The sequence below is a fragment of the Carcharhinus amblyrhynchos genome, chromosome 25 (assembly GCF_965287045.1).
Source record: "Carcharhinus amblyrhynchos chromosome 25, sCarAmb.v2.hapA, whole genome shotgun sequence".
Taxonomy (NCBI): domain Eukaryota; kingdom Metazoa; phylum Chordata; class Chondrichthyes; order Carcharhiniformes; family Carcharhinidae; genus Carcharhinus; species Carcharhinus amblyrhynchos.
This window is the reverse complement of record NC_137348.1, coordinates 39,248,968-39,274,059: the sequence shown is the minus strand read 5'-3', so window position 1 is coordinate 39,274,059 and position 25,092 is coordinate 39,248,968. Positions and strand designations below refer to the sequence as shown.

Here is a 25,092-nt window from a genome sequence, read left to right as displayed (position 1 = left end):
GGTACTCTGGTTTCCTCCCACAGTCCAAAGATGTGTGGGTTAGGTTGATTGGCAATGCTAAGAAATTGCTCCTTAGTGTCCAGGGATGTGTAGGTTAGAGGGGTTAGTGGGTACAATATGTAGGGATATGGGGGTAGGGCCTGGGTGGCATTGTGTTCGGTGCAGACTCGATGGGCCAAAGGGCCTCTTTCTGCACTGTAGGGTTCTGTGATCTATGATTCTTTGCTTAGTAGTTGCATTGTTCCGAGGAATATGATCCGTTTTACTTAACTACATCCCATTATGCCTCATGAGCATTTTGTTACTAACAAGGCACATACTTTTAACACTACAGAATATGTTTTCAAAAGTACATAGCTAAATCCTCCAATAATGGTTGTATGTGTCTCTATGCCAACAGTATTTCAGGCACTTTGTAACTTCTCTATATTCTATTCACTCCAATCTAACCTACCCAGATCTGTTAGTCTCTTAATTGCAAGTTATTCTAAATCACTCTACACTATATATGGTACTGAATGTAGTTTATGGTATTTTCCCTGAGCAAGAGTAGCTTAAACTAAAATCCAAACACACGCAAACATAATCAGCTATCATCAGGACAGGGAGGTCTTGTCTTGCTGGGTAGGTGATGTCCCAATCTCTGGTTCAGAAGCTTTATGTTCAAGTCCCAGTTCAGGACTTGTTAGATTGGTAACCACTGGGAATCCTTCCTGCACTTCCTCACTGGTCTCCAAAAGGGAGGGGGGGAAATGTGTGAGAAATACGCAAAGATATTTATTAAGAAACTAAATTAGTTATTATAATGATAGAGTACAGAGGAGGTCATTTGACTCATTGAGTCTGCACTGACAATAAACCCACCCCGGCCCTATCCCTGTAACCTCATGTACTTACCCTGCTAATCCCTCTGATACTAAGGGTTAATTTAGCATGGCAAATTAACCTAACCTATTATAATTATTAATTAACATATTATAATGAACTAAATATATAATAAACTAAAATTGTTACTATAATGATAAACTGAAACTAGTTATTATAATAACATACTAATATACTAATATACTAGCTATTGTAATAAACAAAAACTAGTTATTGTAATGATAAACTAAAACAAGTTATTGTAATAAACTAAAATTAGTTATTATAATGACAAACTAAAGCTAGTTATTGTAATAAACTAAAACTAGTGAATATAATAAGCTAAAGCTAGTTATAATGATAAACTAAAATTCATTATTGTAATAAACTAAAACTAGTTATTGTAGTGATAAACTAAAACTAGTGACTATAATGACAAGCTAAAGCTAGTTATTGTAATAAACTAAAACTAGTGATTATAATGATAAACTAAAATTAGTTATTGTGATAAACCAAAACATGTTATGGTAATAATAAACTAAAACTAGTGATTATAATGATAAACTAAAGCTGGTTATTGTAATAAACTAAAACTAGTGATTATAATGATAAACTAAAACTAATTATTGTAATAAACTAAAACTAGTTATTGTAATAATAATATTGTAGCACTAATAAACAGTAGTGGTAATAACTACGAGCAGGTAGAGGGATGAAGACAGAGCAATGATTAGTATTGCCCATTGGCTCCCTCTGTCACCTAGACCTAGCCCCACCTGCTAGGCCTGTCAATGACGCACGCGTGCAGTGCGTGCTGACGCAGCAGCGCGTGGCGGACGTCAGGCGCGTGTCCCGGTTGCGTAGCGACGGGGAGCAGCGACAGCGGCAGCGGCAGCTTGTCTCTCTCCCTCCGGGCGGTGGCGGCGATGGCGTCCGCCTCATGACCGTGTCCGCCTCGTCCCGCTCTCAGCATGCAGCAGCAGCGACAGCAGTGATGGTGTCGGCGGTGGCTGTCCCGCGGAACCCTGGCGGCAGCGGGCCGAGCTGGCGGGCGGTGCTGCTCGGAGCCCTGGCGCTGCTCCTCAGCCCGGCAGGTGAGTGAGAGAGAGGGCCGGGGAGTGGGGACCCGGGGTGGGGAGTGGCTCCGACACTGAGGCCGGGCTCTTCTCCCCTCGCCTTCAGCCAGGAGCCCGTAATGAACAGCAGAGGGGGATTCACACCCTGGCCCACCTTGGAGAAAATGTATAATAAATATAAATTAACATATTGCAATGATAAATCATTGGTAATAATAAACCAGTACTAATAAACAATAGTGGTAATAATGAGCAAGTGAAGGGATTTATTATTTATAATGTAAATATGTATTTTCAGGAACTGACAGCAGTAGAGGTCAGAACAAACTGACTTAAAATATAAAACAGTTTACAAAAGCAGTCCGGCTTGTCTGATGATTTGCTGGCAGAACATGTTAATATTTATAAATGTACATTTAATGTTCCTTAAACAGGACTATTAAAGGTCGCAACTGACTTCAAACAAACTCTCAGCTAATGACTGTTTAATGCATCCTCCTAATGTCACTTTTTTTCCCCCCTGTGGCCGACATTAAGACGAATTGAAAATGCGCAGGTTTCCCGGGTAATGATAGTAAAAATCAAAACAAACCCGACAACAGTGGAACAAGTACTTAATGTATTCCCTGTAAACAATGACAGGAGCGATTTATAATTGTGCGCTCTACCTGGTATAACTGCATTAAAGGCCAGTCTGATCTAACCGAAGACCCAGTCAGATCAAAGTCATTAACTCCAAGTACTGCTCCTCCAAGCGCAATAAAAAAAATAGCGTCTATAAAAAAAAAGGAAAGACCAGTTCGTACATTCAATATAGACTCTATTAAGTTTTGGTATATTGAGGACAACTCATTAATGTCCATTTGCAACAATTAAAATAAATTTAATGGGAAGAGCATTGGTATCACATTACAGGTATGTTAAGAAAAAATTATGTGTAGAAAAACAAAATTAGGAATAACAGATTGTGTACATATGATCTATTAGCTGATTTGGGGGGAGCAGATATGGAATTGTGGTTACCTTAAATGTATCTCGTGGTTCCTTACCATGTATTCAAATATGCAACTTGTGAGAATAGATGCTTTGCATCTTTGTATTGTGTTTTACTAAGTTATGTTCTTTTATTTAAATTATTATATTTGCATATGGATGAGGCTTACATTCTTCATTTAAATGAGTGCCAAGAAGGTTTGTGTTGTTCAATGTGTTATGTGTAACTTCTAATGAAAGCATTATAGTGTATTAAGTTGAGACTTCTGTCAAACTGTTGAAATAAAGATTTAGTAAGATGCTATATTTGCAAAAACACGACAAAGTTGAGCATGGTATTTAAATTAATTTGATTTATCAATGCTGATTGAATTGCTTAAAAGTTCTGTTTTGAGTTATTCTGAGACAAGCACTATGTTTATTGACTGCTATTCACAAGTTCGTCAGTGAACAATAGATATTTTTAAAACATCAGTTTGTTTAGCTGTTTTGATGAGGGATTCTTTGGTTATTGCATAACTGAGATGTTTCAGGTTTGTGGGGCAATAATTGTTTACCTAGAAATTGACATGAAGTGGAAGAGTACAGCCACAAATTATGATGTAAATGATGAAGTTAAGTTTAGATTGTGTCAGAAACGGAATAATAGGAATTATCATGTGCAATGAAGGTTAATATATTTCACAAAAAAACACCATTGCCATCTGGGCTTTTATCTTGTGGGTGTATTGTACTCAAAAAACAGATAAAAGAGCACAGTTAAAGTTACTGGTAGTTCTAATTTAGTGGGGACAGTACTTTTCTGGTGATATTATTCATGAGCAGCTATGAACTAGTTTCTTTTGCTGAGATTTTAAGTGTTAGAAATATCTTTAAGGCTGTGCCATCCGAAAGACATTGGACAGAATTTTATACTTTGTTTTTTGTGCTATACATCTATGGAATACTTCTTGTGGATGGATCTCATTTGATGGTAAATTCTGAGATTTGGGGAGAGCTGAAATAATCATGTATTGAGTTACTGTGATTTACCCAGGGTATTTCAGCTTAACTTGCATCACCAGTGTTGGTGATTCTATTAAATTTTTAAAACTGTTGGTGTACGATGATTAAATAAAAATTTGGAGGGTTGGAGGAGTTCTGAAAGGAACGAAAGGCTGTTAATGTTAAGGGTGGAGTAGAGACATGTTCTGGATGCTCCAGCGTTTGCTTGCTTTGATGACTTAGTGCTCATCAAAGTGAGAGATATTGGTACGAGGGGGCAAAGCGTTTTTCCACCCTGTCACCCATGTCAGCACCTTTGCAGAACTAGCTGCATTATATTGTGTCTCGTGACTCTGAAAGTCCTGGCATCATTCACAATGGAGGAGCTCTTTTGTGTCTATGGGAGCTTTTCAGGCTCATCTGAAGAGGTAGGTGGAGCATTGTTTTCTTGTTTGAAGTACTGGACGTTCCTACAACATGTTGAAGTGTCAGCCTTAATTATGTGCTCGAGTTCAGGAAAGCCAAAGCCTACTAATTATTTGATAAACACTATCAACTGAGCCAAACCTGAAAGCCAGGACTTTTGATCTCTGAAGAATCACTCAGTGAGGCAACTGCCGTGTAATATTTATATCCTGAAGATACTGGGTCTGATTGAACAAATGAAGTGGAGATGCTGGCGTTGGACTGGGGTAAACACAGTAAGAAGTCTCAACACTAGGTTAAAGTCCAGCAGGTTTATTTGGTAGCAAAAGCCACTAGCTTTCGGAGCGCTGCCCCTTCATGAGGTCAGTGGGAGTTCTGTTCACAGGGCAGATAAAGACACAAATTCAATCTATAAAATAATGATTGGAATGTGATTCTTTACAGGTAATCAAGTCTTAAAGGTACAGACAATGTGAATGGAAAAGCGTTTAGCACAGGTTAAAGAGATGTGTATTGTCTCCAGACAGGACAATGAGACAGTGACAGTCAGGGCTTGCAAAATCTCACTAACTGTGCTGTTTGGAGACAATACACACCTCTTTAACCTGTGCTTAATGCTCTTTCTATTCACATTGTCTGTACCTTTTAAGACTTGATTACCTGTAAAGACACACATTCCTATCATTATTTTGTAAATTTAGTTGGTGTCTTTATATGTCCTGTTTGTGAATAGAACTCCTACTAACTTGACGAAGGGGCAGCACCCCGAAAGCTAGTGGCTTTTGCTACCAAATAAACCTGTAGGATTTTAACCTGGGTGTTGTGAGACTTACTGATCGAATGAAGGCAGTGTTTTGCTGGCTAACCCAAGTGGCCATTTGTTGTCACCTGTTGCTTTGGAATGACAGTCAGTATTTCATTCTGGAAAGTGTTTGTTCCTCCCTTCTTTTCCACCTCAGTCTTATTACAAGTACCCTGCATTGCCTTTTCTAACAGTTTTCTCGGCATGAGCCAGGGATCAGGATGAAAACTTCCACGTATGAAACTTGCTTTCTGTTGCATTCTTGACTTGTTAGAACTGTAGTTCTCTTGTCAGTCATTCTCATGTCAATCATGTGCTGGGCTCCCAGAGTTGCAGGCTTGTTCACTTGCTATCTGCTTTTCTCAAGGCTACGTTGCCCATTGTTAATGTTTTTGGGTAATTGCCAGGAGGTGTCTGACAGCTCGGTGAATATTTTCTCTCTCTCATTTTTTTAAACGTGCCTGGCACCAGCCCAGTAGTTCCCCAAAGAGTGTTAGATGAGTTGAGAAGCCTGATTGTCCATAGCTTTGTGATATTACCTTTCGTGCTACTAAGCCTACACTGGAGAGAAACCTGCCCCTGCAAATGAGGATAACTGGATGTTGCATTGTAGCATCTGCTTGCATGCTTTGATAAATGCAGTTTTTTTAAATGATTGAAGGTGTGTGAAATCCATTAAACTATTATAGTTAATGAGCAGAAGAATATTTTAAAATTTTACTATCTTTTCAATGATGCTGCAAATAAAGATTTGTGCCCAACTCTGGACTTCACACTTTCAGATCAGCCATGAAGGCTTTGGAGAGGACACTGAAGAGATCTATTAGCATAGTTCCATTGTTACGTGGATAGCTTGCAGAAGCTGGCTCTTGGAGGCTAAGAGTAAATTGAATAAGAAATATTTAAATTCATAAAGGTTTAGATAGTTTTTCTTTATTCATTATTTCCAATGGCTCAAGGATTGTTAATCAGTGGGCACAGATTTAAGGTGAGGTACAGCAGTGCCACGAGGAAAAACTTTGAGTAGTTAGGGTTTGGGGTGCACTGCCATTGAGGGATACAGTAATGGCCTTTCGAATAGAACTGGTTAAAGCAGAGAGTATCAGGGGAGAGGAGCTAATGGATTACTTTGAGAGAACTGGCTCTAACTCAAATGTACTGAATGGCGGCCTCCTGTACTGTGTATTCTATTATTTTGTAATTTTGTGATATAACAGTTCTAGGTGGAGTGCCAAAGAAAGAAAAAGCTTGCACTTTTGCACCTTTCACATCCTTAGCACATCACAGTTTCATGTCCAGTGGTTAACTGTTCAAGTGCTGCTGTTTTTTAGCAAATGAAAGATCAGAAAATAAATCTCGGCTGGTGTTTGAGGGTGAAATGTTGGCCAAGGCACACTTTCTTTCTGTATAATGCTGTGAAATTTTTATATTCATCTGTGCAGATGGATGGACCATCAGCTTACTGCCACTTTCAGGAGAAGGCACCTCTGATACTTTGGTATTATTTCAGAGTCTGACTGAATCCGTAGTTTTCTAATTGTTTCCGCTTGTACTGAGCAGGGATAAGTGATCATATATTTGTGTCTGAAAGCTGTAAATAAAAATGCATTTGTGTTCTAACATAATGGATCACTGGCACTGTTGACTTCTTCAAAAGCTTTTTTGGTTCTACTTTTACTCCTAATTCCACCAAAACTCTTGTGATGTACTAATCTTATCTTTCTCTCTGAGAAATAGTTTCTACTTTCATACACTCAAGTTTGAAGGTTGCAGACAGGATTCTACCTGGTACGCAATTGATTTGGTCATTTACCACCAAAGCTGGCTTGAGCAGCTGTCTCGTGATCAAATTCTCCTAATCCAGCATCAAAAATATCTTGAGACTCTTTGGGTACAACAATAAGACTCTCAGCCCCCCAAAAAAGGGGGGGGTTGTGATATTTATAACCGACCGTGTAAATGCCTGCTGCTATTTGCAAAGCAGCAGGTACTGTGACATGCCACCTCCTGCTGGAGAGAGACACTTTGGGAGCCTGATGTGAATAGGCTAATAAAGTGTGAGCTGTGGCATTAAAGGGAAGGTGTGAATTGGCCCACTAATGGAGGAAAGTGTGCCTTTTACAGTGCTCTTTATGGGCTCAGAGGAGCAGGAGTGCATCTCCAGACCCTGAGGCCTTTAACTTCCCCTACGTACATTGTTGCCTTTGTCAATTGCCTCTACTTTGACTGTGACTGCAGCGTCGCCTCCACCAACACCCCATCTTCTTTTGAAGGGTCTTTCTTGCCCAGCAATCAGCCTGTCAGAAATAAATTACAGTAAAGTCATGGCATTAAATTTGGCAGGTTCTCTGTGTCCCTGACCTTGGTCCATTCACTGTAGATGTTGTGAACTTTGTGCTGACAAACTGCTTCATTTGACTCATGCCCGCGCTCCTTTCACCATTTGCAACAACATTGCTAATACAATGAATGTACGGATCTTTTCATCAGAGATTCTCTGAGCCATTGTTGTATCATTCTCCTGTTTTCATCCATTGCCCGAGACATTATGCAATTTACTTTGTGCCTATATCACCTTCCGACCATTAAGCCAAACCCAGCTTTTGTCTTGTTTTGTCTCCCTCCCTTTGCTCCAGTCAGCTTGCTTTTCTCTGTAAGCACTTTAGGCTTCCTTTCTCTTTTCCATTTTTAAAGACTCTTTTCAATCATGCCTTTGTCATCAACCATGAGTGAATCCAAGCAGTGGTTTCACCTTCAGGTTCAGATAAAGGTTATCGACCATGTTGTCACAATTATATCTCAGTTACAATATAACTGAGAAACCTTTCTTAGATATCAGGTGTTCTGTATTCAAGCAATTTAATCAATTATCCTTCCTCCCTCCCCTATATTAAATGTCAGGTTTATAATTATCCTCAAGAATTTGGTGTCCTCTGCACATTGCCAGCAGCGGCCTTAATTTCTAATAATGAATTGCATGTAAGTTTATGACACTAGTGTACATGATGTGTGATATCTGTTTACATATTATCTGCTAGGACACAGCATGTGTGCAGTTTCTTGATGTTTAAACTTCATCTTTAAATTGCTCAGCAATGCAGAAAAACTGTTTACAGTCTATCTTGACTTGTGTCGACACAGCTCAAAGCTCTTGCATGAAATGCCATTTCAGAATATTGCCTTTCCGTTGAGTGACTGCAGGGCTTTTGCCAAAATGATAAATTCTAAAGGTGTTTCCTGATGTGTGTGCAGATCTGAGATAGAAGAGTTTCAGGCATACTTGAACTCATGTGACTGCACTGAATTGGAGTTGGATAGGAAGGCAGACCCAAATAATTTCTGCCACCTGTGGTGTTTGGTAATATAGCATGAAGCTTTCTTTTTGATTGACACTTCTGCCATTGACCATGGGGCCCATTGCAAACCAGTGTGACCAGTCTGTCATTGCATCTGGAAGAATTTACGTGTGTTATTCATGTAGATTAGCTTTATCAGTTTAGCCTGACAATATCATCTTTTATTTTAGAAACAGGTTTTCTAACTGCATAAATTTAAATTTTGAAGCAACCAAGTACAATAATTTGCCTTTTGTTAATTTGCACCACATTCCTCCTTCCTCGGAGTGTCTGAGTTCCACTTTGCATCATTACGTCTATGCAGTCCTTGAAAGTCAATGTTACAGTCATCGGGTGATTACAGCAAAGAAGAACGTTATTCAGCTCGGTGTGTAAAAGCAAGAACAAGTCAGCTAGCCCCACTACTCTGTCCTTTCCCAAAATCCTTTCTTTGGGTCATTGCCTAATTTTGTTTTGAGAGTCATGAATGATTTCTCTCTCCAGCCCACACTCGGGCAGTACATTCTTGATTTTAACCACTCAGTTTGTTTAAAAGATGTTATTCCATTTATTACATAACATAAGAACATAAGAAATAGGAGCAGGAGTAGGCCATCTAGCCCTTCGAGCCTGCCCCGCCATTCAATAAGATCATGGCTGATCTGTCGTGGCTCAGTTCTACTTTCCCGCCCTCTCCCCATAACCCTTAATCCCCTCTCTTATCAAAAACCCATCAACCGGCGTCTTAAAAATATTTAGCGAGGCAGCCTCCACCACTTCAACGGGCAGAGAATTCCAGGGATTCACCACCCTGTGAGTGAAGAAGTTCCTCCTCAACTCCGTTCTAAACCGCCCCCCCTTTATCTTGAGGCTGTGCCCCCTAGTCCTACTGTCTTTTTTGAGCGGGAAGAGTCTCTCCACCTCTATCCTATCCATCCCATTCATCATCTTATACGTCTCAATGAGATCTCCCCTCATTCTTCTAAACTCTAACGAGTACAAGCCTAGTTTATTCAGCCTCTCCTCATAGTTCAACCCCCTCAACTCTGGTATCAGCCTAGTAAATCTCCTCTGCACTCCCTCCAAGGCCAAAATATCTTTGCGCAGGTGCGGCGCCCAAAACTGCACACAGTACTCCAGCTGCGGCCTCACCAATGCCCTATACAGCTGCAGCAAGACCTCCCTACTTTTATATTCAATCCCCCTCGCTATGAAGGCCAGCATCCCATTTGCCTTCCTGACCACCTGCTGCACCTGCAAGCTGGGTTTTTGCGACTCATGCACAAGGACCCCGAGGTCCCTCTGCACCGTCGCCTGCTGCAGTTTTTCGCCTCGTAAGTAATAATCCTTCCTACCATTCTTCCTACCAAAGTGGACCGCCTCACACTTGCCAACATTAAATTCCATTTGCCATTTCCTGGCCCATTCGCCCAGCCTATCTAGATCCTTCTGCAGACTCTCCACACCCTCCGCACAATTTGCCGTTCCCCCAATCTTGGTGTCATCAGCAAATTTCGACACCCTACACTCGGTTCCCTCCTCCAGATCATCTATATAAATGGTAAAAAGCTGAGGCCCCAGCACCGACCCCTGGGGCACTCCACTCGTCACCATCCGCCAATCCGAATAGCACCCGTTGACCCCCACTCTCTGCCTCCTATTTGACAACCAATCCTCTATCCACGCTAACACCCTACCCCCAACTCCATGTCCCTCGACCTTCTGCAATAACCTCTTGTGAGGTACTTTGTCAAACGCCTTCTGAAAATCCAGAAAGACCACATCCACCGGCTCTGCTCTATCCACCGCCCTAGACACATCCTCATAGAACTCCAGTAAATTTGTCAGACATGACTTCCCTTTAATGAAACCGTGCTGCGTCTGCTCTATCAAGCAGTTCCCTTCAAGATGCCTCGCAATTTCCTCCTTAATGACGGATTCTAACATTTTACCCACCACAGACGTTAAACTAACCGGCCTATAATTCCCCGCCTTTTGCCTGGCACCCTTCTTAAACAACGGTGTAACATTAGCCGTTTTCCAATCCTCCGGCACTTCCCCGGAATCCAGCGACGTCTGGAAAATAACCACCAAGGCATCCACTATCACCTCCGCCATTTCTTTCAGAACCCTCGGATGCATTCCATCCAGTCCTGGGGACTTGTCCACAATCAGCCCCTCCAGTCTGTCGAGCACCGCCTCTCTAGTAACAGTAATGTCATTAAGACCCTCAAGTCCTACCACCTTTCCATCACTAACACCCGGCAAATTATTCACGTCCTCCTCCGTGAAGACAGAAACAAAAAAGTTATTCAATACGTTAGCCATATCCCCATCCCCTACCACTAGGTCCCCTTTCTCATCCTCTAAAGGACCAACGTTCACCCTAGCCAGCCTCTTCCTTTTTATATATTTATAAAAACTCTTGCTATCCTTTTTTATATTAAGCGCTAGCCCAGCTTCATAGTTTCTCCTACCCTCCTTTATCAACTTCTTTGTCAATCTTTGTTGACATTTAAACCTCTCCCAATCCTCTTCTCGCCCACTACTCTTAGCTACTCTAAATTCCTCTGCATTTAATTTAACACTTTCCTTCACCTCCTTTGTTATCCACGGCTTATTACCTCTCCTCCTACTGTCCTTTTTGACCATCGGAATAAATTTCCGCTGAGCACCAAGAAAGATCTCCTTAAAGATCCTCCACTGCTCCTCAGCAGACCCTCCCTCCAACGCGCTCCCCCAGTCCACATTCGCCAATTCTTCTCTCATCCTACCGTACTCCCCTCTATTCAAACAAAGTACGCGTGTCTGGGAACCCACTTTCTCCTCCTCCATCTGCACCAGAAACTCCACCATATAATGATCACTCTCCCCAAGAGGATCCTTCACCGCAAGGTCCCTAATTCTACCCGCCTCATTACATAGCACAAGATCCAAGATAGCTCTCTCCCTTGTCGGCTCCAACAAGCGCTGTTCCAGGAAACTATCCCAGCAGCATTCCCTTTGGCCCCTTTTGCCAATCGACTTGCCTGTCTGGGCCCTTTGTGATTTTCAACACTCATCAGATTTTCATTAAGCTTCTTCTCAAAGGAGAACAATCCCATTTATCCATGTAATTCAATTCTCTTATCTCTGGAATCATTCACATAACTCTTTCCTGCATCCTCTTTAATGCCTTCCTATTCTTCCAAAAGTGAGATTCCTAAACTTGGGCACAGTTGAAGCCAAACCAATGTTTAGAAATGTTCATTATAATTTCATTGCTCTGTACCCTTGTAAAGTACAGGATGCAGTATTCTCAACCTAGCCTGCCACCTTGAAAGATTTTTGAACATCATCTCTCTGTTCCTGCAAACCTTTCAGAATTGTATCCTTTGTTTTTATCTTGCCTCTCCTTGTTCTTCATATCAAAATGTTTTCTTCCTCTGCAATAAATTTCATCTGCCACGTACCCACCCGTTCCATTAGCCTGTCCATGTCCTCTTGCAGTCTATCATCATCCCCTTCACAGTTCATAATACTTCCAAGTTTTATGTTGTCTGCAGATTTTGAAGTTGTGTCCTGTAGACCTTAATAGATGGTAACAAACTGTAAAAGCCCATTAAGCGATGCAGTTCAGCCTGACCTTGTCCTTGACCAACATGTGTACGTGCATTTGGGACAGAAATGGCTGACTACAGCAGTAATTAAGGCCAAAAATTCCCTTATCTGACAAAGCAAAGCTGGTCTCCCCATGGTAGCAACTCAACCACCAACTTGATTAATGTCAGATATTCTGTACTGTATAGGTAAGAGGTTCAACGTGGGCTCTTCCTAGACTAGGTGATTAATCAGCTGCTAAACTTCAGAAGTTCCTTCTGAACAAATCTGGTTTGAAAGTAAAATCCTCTTGAAGAAACTTGAATATTATTTTAGCCTATTTGTAGCTGAAATATTTCCATAAAATTCAATAAATTGGGCTTGTTTATTTGAAAACGTGGAAAATGATTGCCAGTGACTCAGTTATACAGGATAACTAGTTATTTCAGCATTTTCAAAAGAGGTCTGTTTGCTTTCGGGCAATGCTAACTCTTGTGCTGGAAATGCACATCTTGGGGTGCCATTTCATTCTTGACTGTGGTTATCCACAGTATAAAATCTAATTGCCTTTCACTCCTCAGTCTGCTGTCTTGGAGGGACAGCATTGTACATGGAACGTGAATTTCTACCTAAAGTGCACTTTACAAATGAGCTGGGTTAATCACAATTTCACAAAAGATGTAAATGATGCTGTGGTACTGATTGAAAGTGAGCAGGGACGCTTTCTGTGTTGTGGCTGATTTATGGATCAACCTGTGTCACTAAAACAGATTATTTGCCTGTTTCTTATTACAATTAATGGGATCTTGCTGTGTGTAAATTGGCTTCTGTATCTCTGTGCAACACAACAGTGATTACTTCAATAATGCTTTGGCTGTGAAACGTGTGTAATAAATTGAGCTTGTGAAGCCTGCAATGCCAGTGGAAGCCTGTCTCTATTTACTTCAATGGATCCTGAAGCAGTATGCTAATTATTTGAAAATTGCTGTTCAGTGGTATACTGAAATTGTAATCTAAACTGGTATGTTGTTAGTTTGTGTTGATAAGAGCAGGAAATTGTAGAAATGCATGGCAGATCACCCAGCATTTGGGGGAAAAAAGGCCTGGCTAATGCTCCAGACGCTATCCACATTTGAGCAGAAAGAGGGTCCTATTAGTAGTAGTGCTGTGCTGGTTTTTCCTGGTGCAGTTGGGCATGTCATACACTTCAGGCGGCACGGTAGCACAGTGGTTAGCATTGCTGCTTCACAGCTCCAGGGTCCTGGGTTTGATTCCCAGCTTGGGTCACTGTCTCTGTGGAGTTTGCACATACTCCTCGTGTCTGCGTGGGTTTCCTCCCACAGTCCAAAGATGTGCGGGTTCGGTTGATTGGCCATGCTAAGAAATTGCCCCTTAGTGCCTAGGGACGCGTAGGTTAGAGGGATTAGTGGGTATAATATGTAGGGATATGGGGATTGTGTTCGGTGCAGACTCGATGGGCCCAAGGGCCTTTTTCTACACTGTAGGGTTCTATGATTCTAGTTCTGCTTTTTTTATATTTCAGCATTCTCAATGTTTTCTTTTCATCTCTTGCATTGATATACAATCCCATTTGACTGGACCTCTCTGGTGCAGCTTAAGTATGCTGCTGCAGAGGCAGAGAGGTCCTTCCTTATATGTCAACAGTGCTTGCCTCAGGAAAATCACCCGTAGGTGATGTAATGTTTGCTTTCAGTTCTGGTAGTGCCACTTTAACTGCTGTCTGTGCAGATGACGAATTTCATTAGGCAGCCAGGCAGTATGTTTATCCCTTTTTGTGATGTGCCTAACCTGGAGGAGTTCTATGAGTTAAGTAATCTCTGGCTCCATGTATTTTTATAATTTCACTTGTATATTTTACACTAGAAATTTCAAGAAAATAACACCTGCAAATTGTTAGAATGTGAAAAGCAAAAATCATCAAGCGAATAAAAGTAACTTGTCAAGATTGCAAATATTCTGGTTTAACTTGTGACATTGCCCAGAGAGGGTGGGGATGTAATCATTGTAAAAAGTCTGACAACACCAGGTTTTAGTCCAACCTATTTATTTGATAATATACTCGCAAGCTTTCGAGGGGTTACCCTCTTCGTCAGGTGAATGGAGAGTTCTGGCCTCAGACAGAGCATATAAAGCACAGACAGTTTAGAGATTACTGATTAAAATGCGAATCCTTACACCTAACCTGCTGTTCAAGACCTGAAGTGGCTGATAATGTGAGTGGTAGGAGCACTGATCACAGTTTAAAGAGATGTGTATTGTCTCCAGACAGTACAGTAAGTGAGGTTTTGCAAACCCAGGCAAGTCACGGGGGTTACAGATAGTGCGACATGAACCCAAGATCCCTGTTGAGACCGTCCTCATGTGTGCGGAACTTGGCTATCAGTCTCTGCTCAGCGACTCTGCGCTGTCGTGTGTTGTGAAGGCCGCCTTGGAGAATGCTTACCCGAAGGTCAGAGGCTGAATGCCCGTGACCACTGAAGTGTTCGCCAACAGGAAGGGAACAGTCTTGCCTGGTGACTGTCGAGCGATGTTCATTCATCCGTTGTCGTAGCGTCTGCATGGTCTCCCCAATGTACCATGCTTCGGGACATCCTTTCTTGCAACGTATCAGGTAGACAATGTTGGCCGAGTTGCAAGAGTATTTACCATGTACCTGGTGGATGGTATTCTCACGTGTGATGATGGTATCCATGTCGATGATCCGGCATGTCTTGCAGAGGTTGCTGTGACAGGGTTGTGTGGTATTGTGGTCACTGTTCTCCTGAAGGCTGGGTAGTTTGCTGCGAACAATGGTCTGTTTGAGGTTGTGTGGTTGTCTGAAAGCAAGAAGTGGGGGTGTGGGGAGGGCCCTGGCGAGATGTTCGTCTTCATCAATGATATGTTGAAGACTCCGGAGAAGATGTCGTAGCTTCTCCGCTCCGGGGAAGTACTGGACGACGAAGGGAACTCTGTCCACTGTGTCCCGTGTTTGTCTTCTGAGGAGATCGGTGCGGTTTTTCGCTGTGGCGCATCGAAACTGCCGATCTATGAGTCGAGCACCATATCCTGTTCTTACGAGGGCATCTTTCAGGGTCTGGAGGTGTCTGTCACGATCCTCCTCATCTGAGCAAATCCTGTGTATACGGAGGGCTTGTCCATAGGGAATGGCTTCTTTAACATGTTTAGGGTGGAAACTGGAGAAGTGGAGCATTGTGAGATTGTCTGTGGGCTTGCGGTACAGTGAGGTGCTGAGGTGACCGTCCTTAATGGAGATGCGTGTGTCCAAGAATGCAACTGATTCTGGGGAATAGTCCATGGTGAGTCTGATGGTGGGGTGGAATTTGTTGATATCATCATATAGTTGTTTCAGTGATTGTTCACCATGAGGCCAGAGGAAGAAAATGTCATCGATGTATCTAGTGTACAGCATCGGTTGAAGATTCTGTGCGGTGAAGAAGTCTTGTTCGAACCTGTGCATGAAGATGTTGGCATATTGAGGTGCAAATTTGGTCCCCATGGCTGTTCCATGTGTCTGGATGAAAAACTGGTCGTTGAAGGTGAAGACATTGTGGTCCAGGATAAAGCGGATGAGTTGTAAAATTGCATCTGGAAACTGGCAGTTGTCAGCATTGAGTACTGATGCAGTCGCAGCAATGCCATCGTCGTGGGGGATGTTGGTGTAGAGCGCTGAGACATCCATTGTGACGAGGAGTGCTTTATATGTCTGTGCTTTATATGCTCTGTCTGAGGCCAGAACTCTCCATTCACCTGACGAAGAGGGTAACCCCTCGAAAGCTTGCGAGTATATTATCAAATAAATAGGTTGGACTAAAACCTGGTGTTGTCAGACTTTTTACTGTGTTTACGCCAGTCCAACGCCGGCATACCCACATCATGACTACTATCGACACCACAAACTGCCGGATCCAAGTGGAGAGGATCTCCAAGAAGATTGCGCATATCGACACAGACATCAAGTTTTTACAGAGATGCAAGAAAGCAGACAAGATACCAAAAGGACTACAGATCACGAACCCACTCAGGGCAACCTATAACACAGACTACGCTGAGAGACTTTGCCGTCGCACCTCTCTCACACTTCTCAACCACCTCATACACCAGCTTTACAGCAAACGCCACGCCCTGGAAACTAAAATGGAATACATTCTCTCAACTTGTACTCAGGATGCAGACCAACTGCGAAACTCTGCCAAGCAGATGAGACAAAGAAACTACACCACCTACATGCACACCAAGAACAGGAAACTTGAGAAACTCGGCATCGCTGCCAGTAACAACCAAGCCTCCCCCGGCACCACAGTAGAAAACAGCACTACCGCAGGGAGGTCTATTGTCAACGTGTCGGACTACACACTTCAACCAGATGAAATCGAAGTTCTCAGTCGAGGGCTCAATTTCTGCCCCACCACCAAAATGGACCCCATCAGTCTCGCAGCGGACACAGAGGAATTCATCAGACGAATGAGGCTGCGGGAGTTTTTCCACAAACCCCAAGAGGCCAGCAACGAACACAATGAGACAGTCGATGAACCAGAACAGCCGACAGAGAGATCCGCAGTGCAACAGCCTAAGAGGAAGGAATCCAATTGGACTCCTCCGGAAGGCCGCTGCCCTCGACTGGACTTGTATGCCCAAACCATCAGGAGGTGCGTTAACACCAGATTCATCAGCCGCACTCACAAGACAGCCCCGAACATCACCCAAGCACAACGCAACGCCATCCACGCTCTCAAGACAAACCGCAACATTGTCATCAAACCAGCAGACAAAGGAGGGGCCATCGTCATACTGAACAGAACGGATTACTGTAAAGAAGTGTACCGACAACTAAACAATGAGGAACACTACAGACAATTACCCACAGATCCGACCAAAGAACACGCTCGTCAACTCAACAATCAGATCAAGACCTTTGATCCGGACCTTCAGAGCACCCTCCGTGCTCTCATTCCACGTACTCCCCGCATTGGAGATCTCTACTGCCTCCCAAAGATTCACAAGGCAAACACACCTGGCCGTCCCATCGTATCGGGCAATGGGACTCTGTGTGAGAACCTCTCCGGCTACGTCGAGGGCATCCTGAAACCCATTGTACAAAGAACCCCCAGCTTTTGTCGCGACACTACGGACTTCCTACTGAAACTCAGCACACATGGAGCAGTTGAACCAGGGACACTCCTCGTCACAATGGATGTCTCAGCGCTCTACACCAACATCCCCCACGACGATGGCATTGCTGCGACTGCATCAGTACTCAATGCTGACAACTGCCAGTTTCCAGATGCAATTTTACAACTCATCCGCTTTATCCTGGACCACAATGTCTTCACCTTCAACGACCAGTTTTTCATCCAGACACATGGAACAGCCATGGGGACCAAATTTGCACCTCAATATGCCAACATCTTCATGCACAGGTTCGAACAAGACTTCTTCACCGCACAGAATCTTCAACCGATGCTGTACACTAGATACATCGATGACATTTTCTTCCTCTGGCCTCATGGTGAACAATCACTGAAACAACTATATGATGATATCAACAAATTCCACCCCACCATCAGACTCACCATGGACTATTCCCCAGAATCAGTTGCATTCTTGGACACACGCATCTCCATTAAGGACGGTCACCTCAGCACCTCACTGTACCGCAAGCCCACAGACAATCTCACAATGCTCCACTTCTCCAGTTTCCACCCTAAACATGTTAAAGAAGCCATTCCCTATGGACAAGCCCTCCGTATACACAGGATTTGCTCAGATGAGGAGGATCGTGACAGACACCTCCAGACCCTGAAAGATGCCCTCGTAAGAACAGGATATGGTGCTCGACTCATAGATCGGCAGTTTCGATGCGCCACAGCGAAAAACCGCACCGATCTCCTCAGAAGACAAACACGGGACACAGTGGACAGAGTTCCCTTCGTCGTCCAGTACTTCCCCGGAGCGGAGAAGCTACGACATCTTCTCCGGAGTCTTCAACATATCATTGATGAAGACGAACATCTCGCCAGGGCCCTCCCCACACCCCCACTTCTTGCTTTCAGACAACCACACAACCTCAAACAGACCATTGTTCGCAGCAAACTACCCAGCCTTCAGGAGAACAGTGACCACAATACCACACAACCCTGTCACAGCAACCTCTGCAAGACATGCCGGATCATCGACATGGATACCATCATCACACGTGAGAATACCATCCACCAGGTACATGGTAAATACTCTTGCAACTCGGCCAACATTGTCTACCTGATACGTTGCAAGAAAGGATGTCCCGAAGCATGGTACATTGGGGAGACCATGCAGACGCTACGACAACGGATGAATGAACATCGCTCGACAGTCACCAGGCAAGACTGTTCCCTTCCTGTTGGCGAACACTTCAGTGGTCACGGGCATTCAGCCTCTGACCTTCGGGTAAGCATTCTCCAAGGCGGCCTTCACAACACACGACAGCGCAGAGTCGCTGAGCAGAGACTGATAGCCAAGTTCCGCACACATGAGGACGGTCTCAACAGGGATCTTGGGTTCATGTCGCACTATCTGTAACCCCCGTGACTTGCCTGGGTTTGCAAAACCTCACTTACTGTACTGTCTGGAGACAATACACATCTCTTTAAACTGTGATCAGTGCTCCTACCACTCACATTATCAGCCACTTCAGGTCTTGAACAGCAGGTTAGGTGTAAGGATTCGCATTTTAATCAGTAATCTCTAAACTGTCTGTGCTTTATATGCTCTGTCTGAGGCCAGAACTCTCCATTCACCTGACGAAGAGGGTAACCCCTCGAAAGCTTGCGAGTATATTATCAAATAAATAGGTTGGACTAAAACCTGGTGTTGTCAGACTTTTTACTGTGTTTACGCCAGTCCAACGCCGGCATACCCACATCATGATGTAATCATTGGCCAGCATCCAGAGTTCATTGCGGGGTTGGTTTTGAAGCAGAAGCTTTCTGCTCTTCCAAGTGTTTAACTGTTGGAAATTCCTTCATCCGAGATTGAAAATAGCTAAAGAAAACACATCTTTGTATTTGATAAAAGCTTGCAGCTAAAACTTGCATTAATGTAGCACCTTTATCATAGAAAAGTGTTCCATAACATTTCACTGAGGTGTGATCAGGCAAAAGTGAATGCTCAATTGAAAGAGGCATAATGTTCTAGAGGAGGATATAGAGGTAGGGAGGGACGCCTCCTTAAAGGAATTTAAACATGAGGAAGACAATTTTAACTTGGAGATATTTAGGGACCAGAAACAAGTGTAGTTCAAAACGTTTTGATCTCCAGCTGGAGTCCACAGTGGTAATGCTGTGTTCAACTGCGTAGAAATAATTTGGTCCACTCATCTTTTGTGATTTCATTTCAGGCTGAAATAATAATCCAAGAGTTCTAATCTTAAAATTGCACCAGGGAATGATGTGAAACTAGAACTAAATATTGCAAGACCTATTGTTTAAATTCTGGAGGCAAAAGTCAAGGTGACATGACATCCCCACAAGCCAAATAAACCATGTGAAAATCCCATTTGTCTTTTTGGCAGTAACTCGGTTATGAGTCAGATCATATAGGTGTTCCAGTGATGTAATGCACAACTTGCTGCTATTTTGGCTTGCTGAGGGCTTGATACACTGCTCAAGGTGAAGATGTTCTGCAGTATTTTGGCAGATGCTAGATGGTGAGGATGTTAGTATGGCAGGAAATATTCCTATCCAAATTGGATTTTCGAAGTTGGCTTGAGGATCTGGTATAGGAAGGACATTGTTTGTGGCTGCTCCGACGGTTTTGGTAAAAATTCACTTGTTTGTTTTTGTGTTGGTCAACCTGAAACATTTGTTATCTCCCCATTTCTGCTTTCACTCCATGTAACAAAAACCAAATCCATTGAACTTGACTTGGCCTGTTGCACTAATTTCACTTGGAGCAATTTGTGTTTGACTGAAACCTGCTACCACTTAATAAAAAGTCTTCAGATTTTCACTGTGCGCTGAACTGAGTTTGGAGTAAACGTGGCTGGATTGCTAGTGGACCAAAGCTGTCATAATTCTGCACAAATTTGTATGAAACTGGGCAAAGACGTTAGATTACATCGACTGGACCATTCTTGACCTGGAATACCTGAGGTAACACTGGGAACCCCAAGTCTTTCATGCTAACATCCCTCTTTTTTTTGTGGACAATGTTTCTCTATTGTGCATGAATCTTAATTCACCACTGAAGCCCTATGCCTATTCTTATGAAACTGCTGATTAAAAAAATCAAACCAAAACTTTGAAAGGTGATGAATCATACATGTTTTGCTTCAGTACTGCAAGAGGATTTCTGAGATTCGTTAGCAACTCCACTTATCCAGCCTGTGCTTCTTAAGGTAGTGCCATTGATTTTGAACATCAGTTTTCAGGATACGAACGATAAACATCCGTATATGTTTAAAGGCGGAAATAAAAAAAGTACTGGAAATACTGAGCAGGTCTAGCAGCAACTGTAGACAAAGAGAGTTAATCTTATAAAGTAGGGTCATCTAGACTCAAAACCCTTGGCTTTATTCTCTCTGTGACGTGGAGATGCCGGCATTGGACTGGGATAAGCACAGTAAGAAGTTTCACAACACCAGGTTGAAGCCCAACAGGTTTATTTGGCAGCACAAGCCACAAGCTTTCAGAGCGTTGCTCCTTCTTCAGGTGAGTGGGAGTTCTGTTCACAAACAGGGCATATAAAGACACAAACTCAATTTACAAAATAATGGTTGGAATGCAAGTCTTTACAAGTAATCAAGTCTTAAAAGATACAGACAATGTACTATGCAGATGCTATGACAATGGATGAATGAACACCGCTCGACAATCACCAGGCAGGACTGTTCTCTTCCTGTTGGGGAACACTTCAGCGGTCACAGACGTTCAGCCTCTGATCTTCTGGTAAGCATTTTCCAAGGCGGCCTTCATGACACATGACAACATAGAACAACATAGAACCCTACAGTGCAAAAACAGGCCTTGCAGCCCATTGAGTCTGCACCGACCACAATCCCACCCAGGCCCTACCCCCATATCCCTACATATTATACCCACTAATCCTTCTAACCTACGCATCCCTGGACTCTAAGGGGCAATTTCAGCATGGCCAATCAACCTAACCCACACATCTTTGGACTGTGGGAGGAAACACATGCAGACACGAGGAGAATGTGCAAACTCCACACAGACAGTGACCCGAGCCGGAAATCGAACCCAGGTCCCTGGAGCTGTGAAGCAGCAGTGCTAACCACTGTGCTACCATGCCGCACAGAATCGCTGAGCAGAAACTGATAGCCAAGTTCCACACGCGTGAGGATGGCCTCAACCATGATCTTGGGTTCATGTCACACTATCTGTAACCCCCATGACTTGTCTGGGTTTGCAAAATCTCACTGACTGTCCTGGCTGGAGACAATACACAGCTCTTTAACCTGTGCTTAACGCTCCTCAACTCACATTGTCTGTACCTTTAAGACTTGATTACCTATAAAGACTTGCATTCCAAACGTTATTTTGTAAATTGAGTTTGTGTCTTTATATGTCTTGTGATGAAGGAGCAGCGGTCTGAAAGCTTGTAGCTTATGCTACCAAATAAACCTGTTGGAGTTTAATCTGGTGTTGTGAGAATTCTATTCTCTCCGTACAGATGCTGTCAGACCGGCTGAGATTTTCCAGCATTTTCTGTTTTTGTTTCATGTATAGGTTTAGGTTTGTATACTGGGGAATTAGTAAACAGTACCTTGAGGATATTGTCTGCTTCAAGCCCTGTTGCAAGTTGTCAGAAATTGTGGTAATTGGCATTTCTGTAGTAATAATGATGCTTCGCCAATTGCTTGTTCACAGCTCACCATCTCATCCTGCTTTAGATCTGTCAAGCATTATAACAAAGCTGGGTGATGGAGCGTGTCTATGTCTGAATTAAACATATTACCTATTTTCCTTGTCAAAACTGTTAATCCCTCCTCAAACATTAAGCAGGTTTAACAATTCTCCTTCAGCATTGAGCGTATTTAGTGTTCCTTTGCTATTAGAGCTTTATTCTCCCAATGTTTTCCTCTTGGCTGTGTTTAACCCAGGATTCTAGAGAGACAGTAATGCTGGAGGAGTGTCAGTGTGGGAGGTCATCGTAAGTGAGCCTGTTGTCACTCAGAAGACATTGGGTGGTGATTTGAAGCTTGTGGTTCTCCCCAATAAGCAAAGCCAATTGCAGCACCCTTCCTGTTGCCTCTTCCAAGATCAGTACTGAACAGGCATTGGACCATAGTGTTACTAGTTTGTATGACTTAAGTTAAAGCTGCTTTAAGGTTTAACTTTTTAAAAAATTACATTAATATAGAGCTGAAATTTGGATGAACTAAATCCTTTCCATCTTTTTATACAAAATGTGACGGTTCAAAAAAGTTTGTAGAATGCAAGCCACACCCAGGAGAGTAAAAATGTTCACATTTTTGGGATTGTTATCAATATATCATCACATTCACATTTCAAACAAATAAATACTCTCCCTTTACAAGAGATCATACAAACATAACATGAAGATGATGGAGAAAGTGCCTTTAAGGTTGTTATTGGTCAGCTGGGAGAAGTAGGCAACTCCTGGTGTTTAATCTACTTGCAATTAGACTTTGCACAGTGAGGTTTTGATGAGATCACAAAGTGTTCAGAATGCAACTATTGGTCTGTTTATTAACCAAAGTCTGGATCCTGCAGAGCCATGTGAATTTTGGGTACCAAAATATTTGAAGCAAAAGTTTAGTCTGTAGCCTGTTTGTATTTTGTGTTTTAGTTCTCTCCTCTGTGGTACAAAGTCCAAGATTCTGGACAACAGCATTTGAAAAGTGTGAACATGAGCCATCTTCAGTTTTGTTCTTCCCCCGTTCTTTACTGTGCCCCCAACCCCCCACAACTTCGTGACTGGTGTCAACTAGTTACAGTGATGTACCAAAGGTTTGAACTCAATTGGGTCTTGTGGGCCCACCCCATCCAAAGTTTCATAATGTTGTGTAAGTTTGAGTGGGGGCAGACATCACCATGATCGGCACATATGCATTCCACTTCCCAAAAACTGGTTTTAAATAAAAGTAGCAGGGTAGTGGGAGGTTTGAATCACCATTGAATAACCCTTGTGCATTTATATTGTTCAAAGTTGCATGTATGATCCAGTAGTTCTATGGAATTACAACCAGGCATACATGGAATTTACCATGGGATAGCCAACAGTTATGTTTGTATAATCTCTTGCAAAGGGAGAATATTTATTCATTTTAAATATGAATGTGATATATCGATAACAATCCCAGAAGTTTAAACACTTTCACTGGGTTAGGGTGGGCTACACATGCAGTTAATATACGCTGACACGTTTGTTCACTGATTTACTTTTGGACTGGGACTTCCTGACTTGACTGTTGTTCTGATTTCAGTTTGTAGTTGCAGTTTCCTGCTTAGTGTTAGTAACGCAGACTTCACATTGATGGTTTGGGTAGGAAGATGAGCCCCTTTAAATCTAGAGTGTTGAATTCCTGGTCTGTGCTGTGTCAGTTAATCTAGGTGGCAATAGGGTTTGTTACAATTGGCCATTGTGTCTCTTTGGTAATCAAGAGTCTCAGACAAAGTTTGGCATGGTGCCCTCCATTGATCAATGTCCGATAGCTTGGAATGATGCATTAAAACCTTGGCAAATTAATTGGATGTGGCTGTTGTTTTCACCTATGGAATTGCACACTGAACAATGTAAACAAAGAGGGTAAGTGATTGGGAGGAGAGTGGAGAATAGCTGTGGTGTGAGTGTAGAAATTACACCCACCCCATAACTATTCTCCGCTCTCTTCCCAATCATTTTTACGTACCAGATTACAACATTTAGTTTAGTGCAATGAAAAAATAATTATCTTTTCTGTTTTCTGGGTAATCTGATGAAGGAAGACCTGTGCTGTAGTGGAACAGAACAACAGTCATTTCTGTGGATGTTACTGACTAGAAATATGCCTGTCGGTGTTTTGACTTTTAAAGGAAGCTGGGTGTAATTTTTTGACCATTTTCTCTCTGAAATTAGTGCAGTGTATTTAATATCTAACCAAACCCTCTGAATGTTGCTATTCTCTTCCCTCATGCGCAATCAGCCAATGTTTTTCTAACTGTGGATAATTACTAAAATGTGAAAACCCTGCTATGTTTATTGTTTGCTTTTTCTCACTAAACTTTTTGAAAATAGCCTGCATTCATAAATTAATATAGTGAACGTCTGCAGCATGTAAACATCCTGCAGTGCAGTTTTTTGAAGAATCCATATTTTACAGCACTGCAAAGGCTTTTCAGCATATACATTAGAAAGTCCTATTGTTTCTATAAAACTGCTGTCACCATATTGATTAAATTTACAGAATGACAAATATTTTGCGCCTTTTTTTGCTCTTTGTTCAAGGTGCTGATTCTTGCTGTGGAGTATTTTAATGACCACAGGCTGCCTTCCAGTGCACCTCCCAAATGTTTCCCCATTCACGTGTGAGCTGTGACTGTGAATATTCTTGTCCTGGATTCACCTGACAAAAACTTGTTCTTTCCAGCAAGGTTTATGGAATAATAATTAGGAGTTCAAAATCTGGCAGGCAGTTTCTTTTTCCTCATCCAATATGACATGACCAATTGTAGCAGCTCCCTCAACCTCCCCAACCCAAATCCCAACAATTTCTGCCCTCTTTCCACATGTCTGTCCCTCATTGGTTTCTCCGTCTTCAACTTCCAAGGTTCTAAATTCTGGAGTTTTCCCTCCAAATGTTTCTGCGTCTAACTTTTTTTCTCTTTGAAGAACTACTTAAAACCTACTACTTTGGCTATGCTTTTGTTCACCTGTCCTGATATAATCATCTATGATTTGGTGGTAGTGTGTTTGATAAGGTTCTTATGAAATGACTTTGAATGTTATATAATGTTGAACAATTCCGGGAGTAAGTTTAGTCTGAATCTTCATTAACCCATCTGTCTTGTATAGT

At 42.5% G+C, this 25,092-nt stretch overlaps 1 protein-coding gene across 1 annotated transcript in view; it reads left to right on the top strand.

Moving 5' to 3' along the window:
• The first annotated feature begins 1,729 nt into the window (after positions 1 to 1,729).
• The window catches only part of LOC145358300 (neural proliferation differentiation and control protein 1-like), a 179,512-nt gene continuing 156,149 nt past the window's right edge, over positions 1,730 to 25,092 (top strand). Inside the window, exon 1 of the mRNA XM_080212210.1 lies at positions 1,730 to 1,958. Within this exon, the coding sequence (XP_080068336.1) occupies positions 1,805 to 1,958 (154 nt within the window). The 5' untranslated portion in view covers positions 1,730 to 1,804. The remainder of the gene's footprint in view (positions 1,959 to 25,092) is intronic.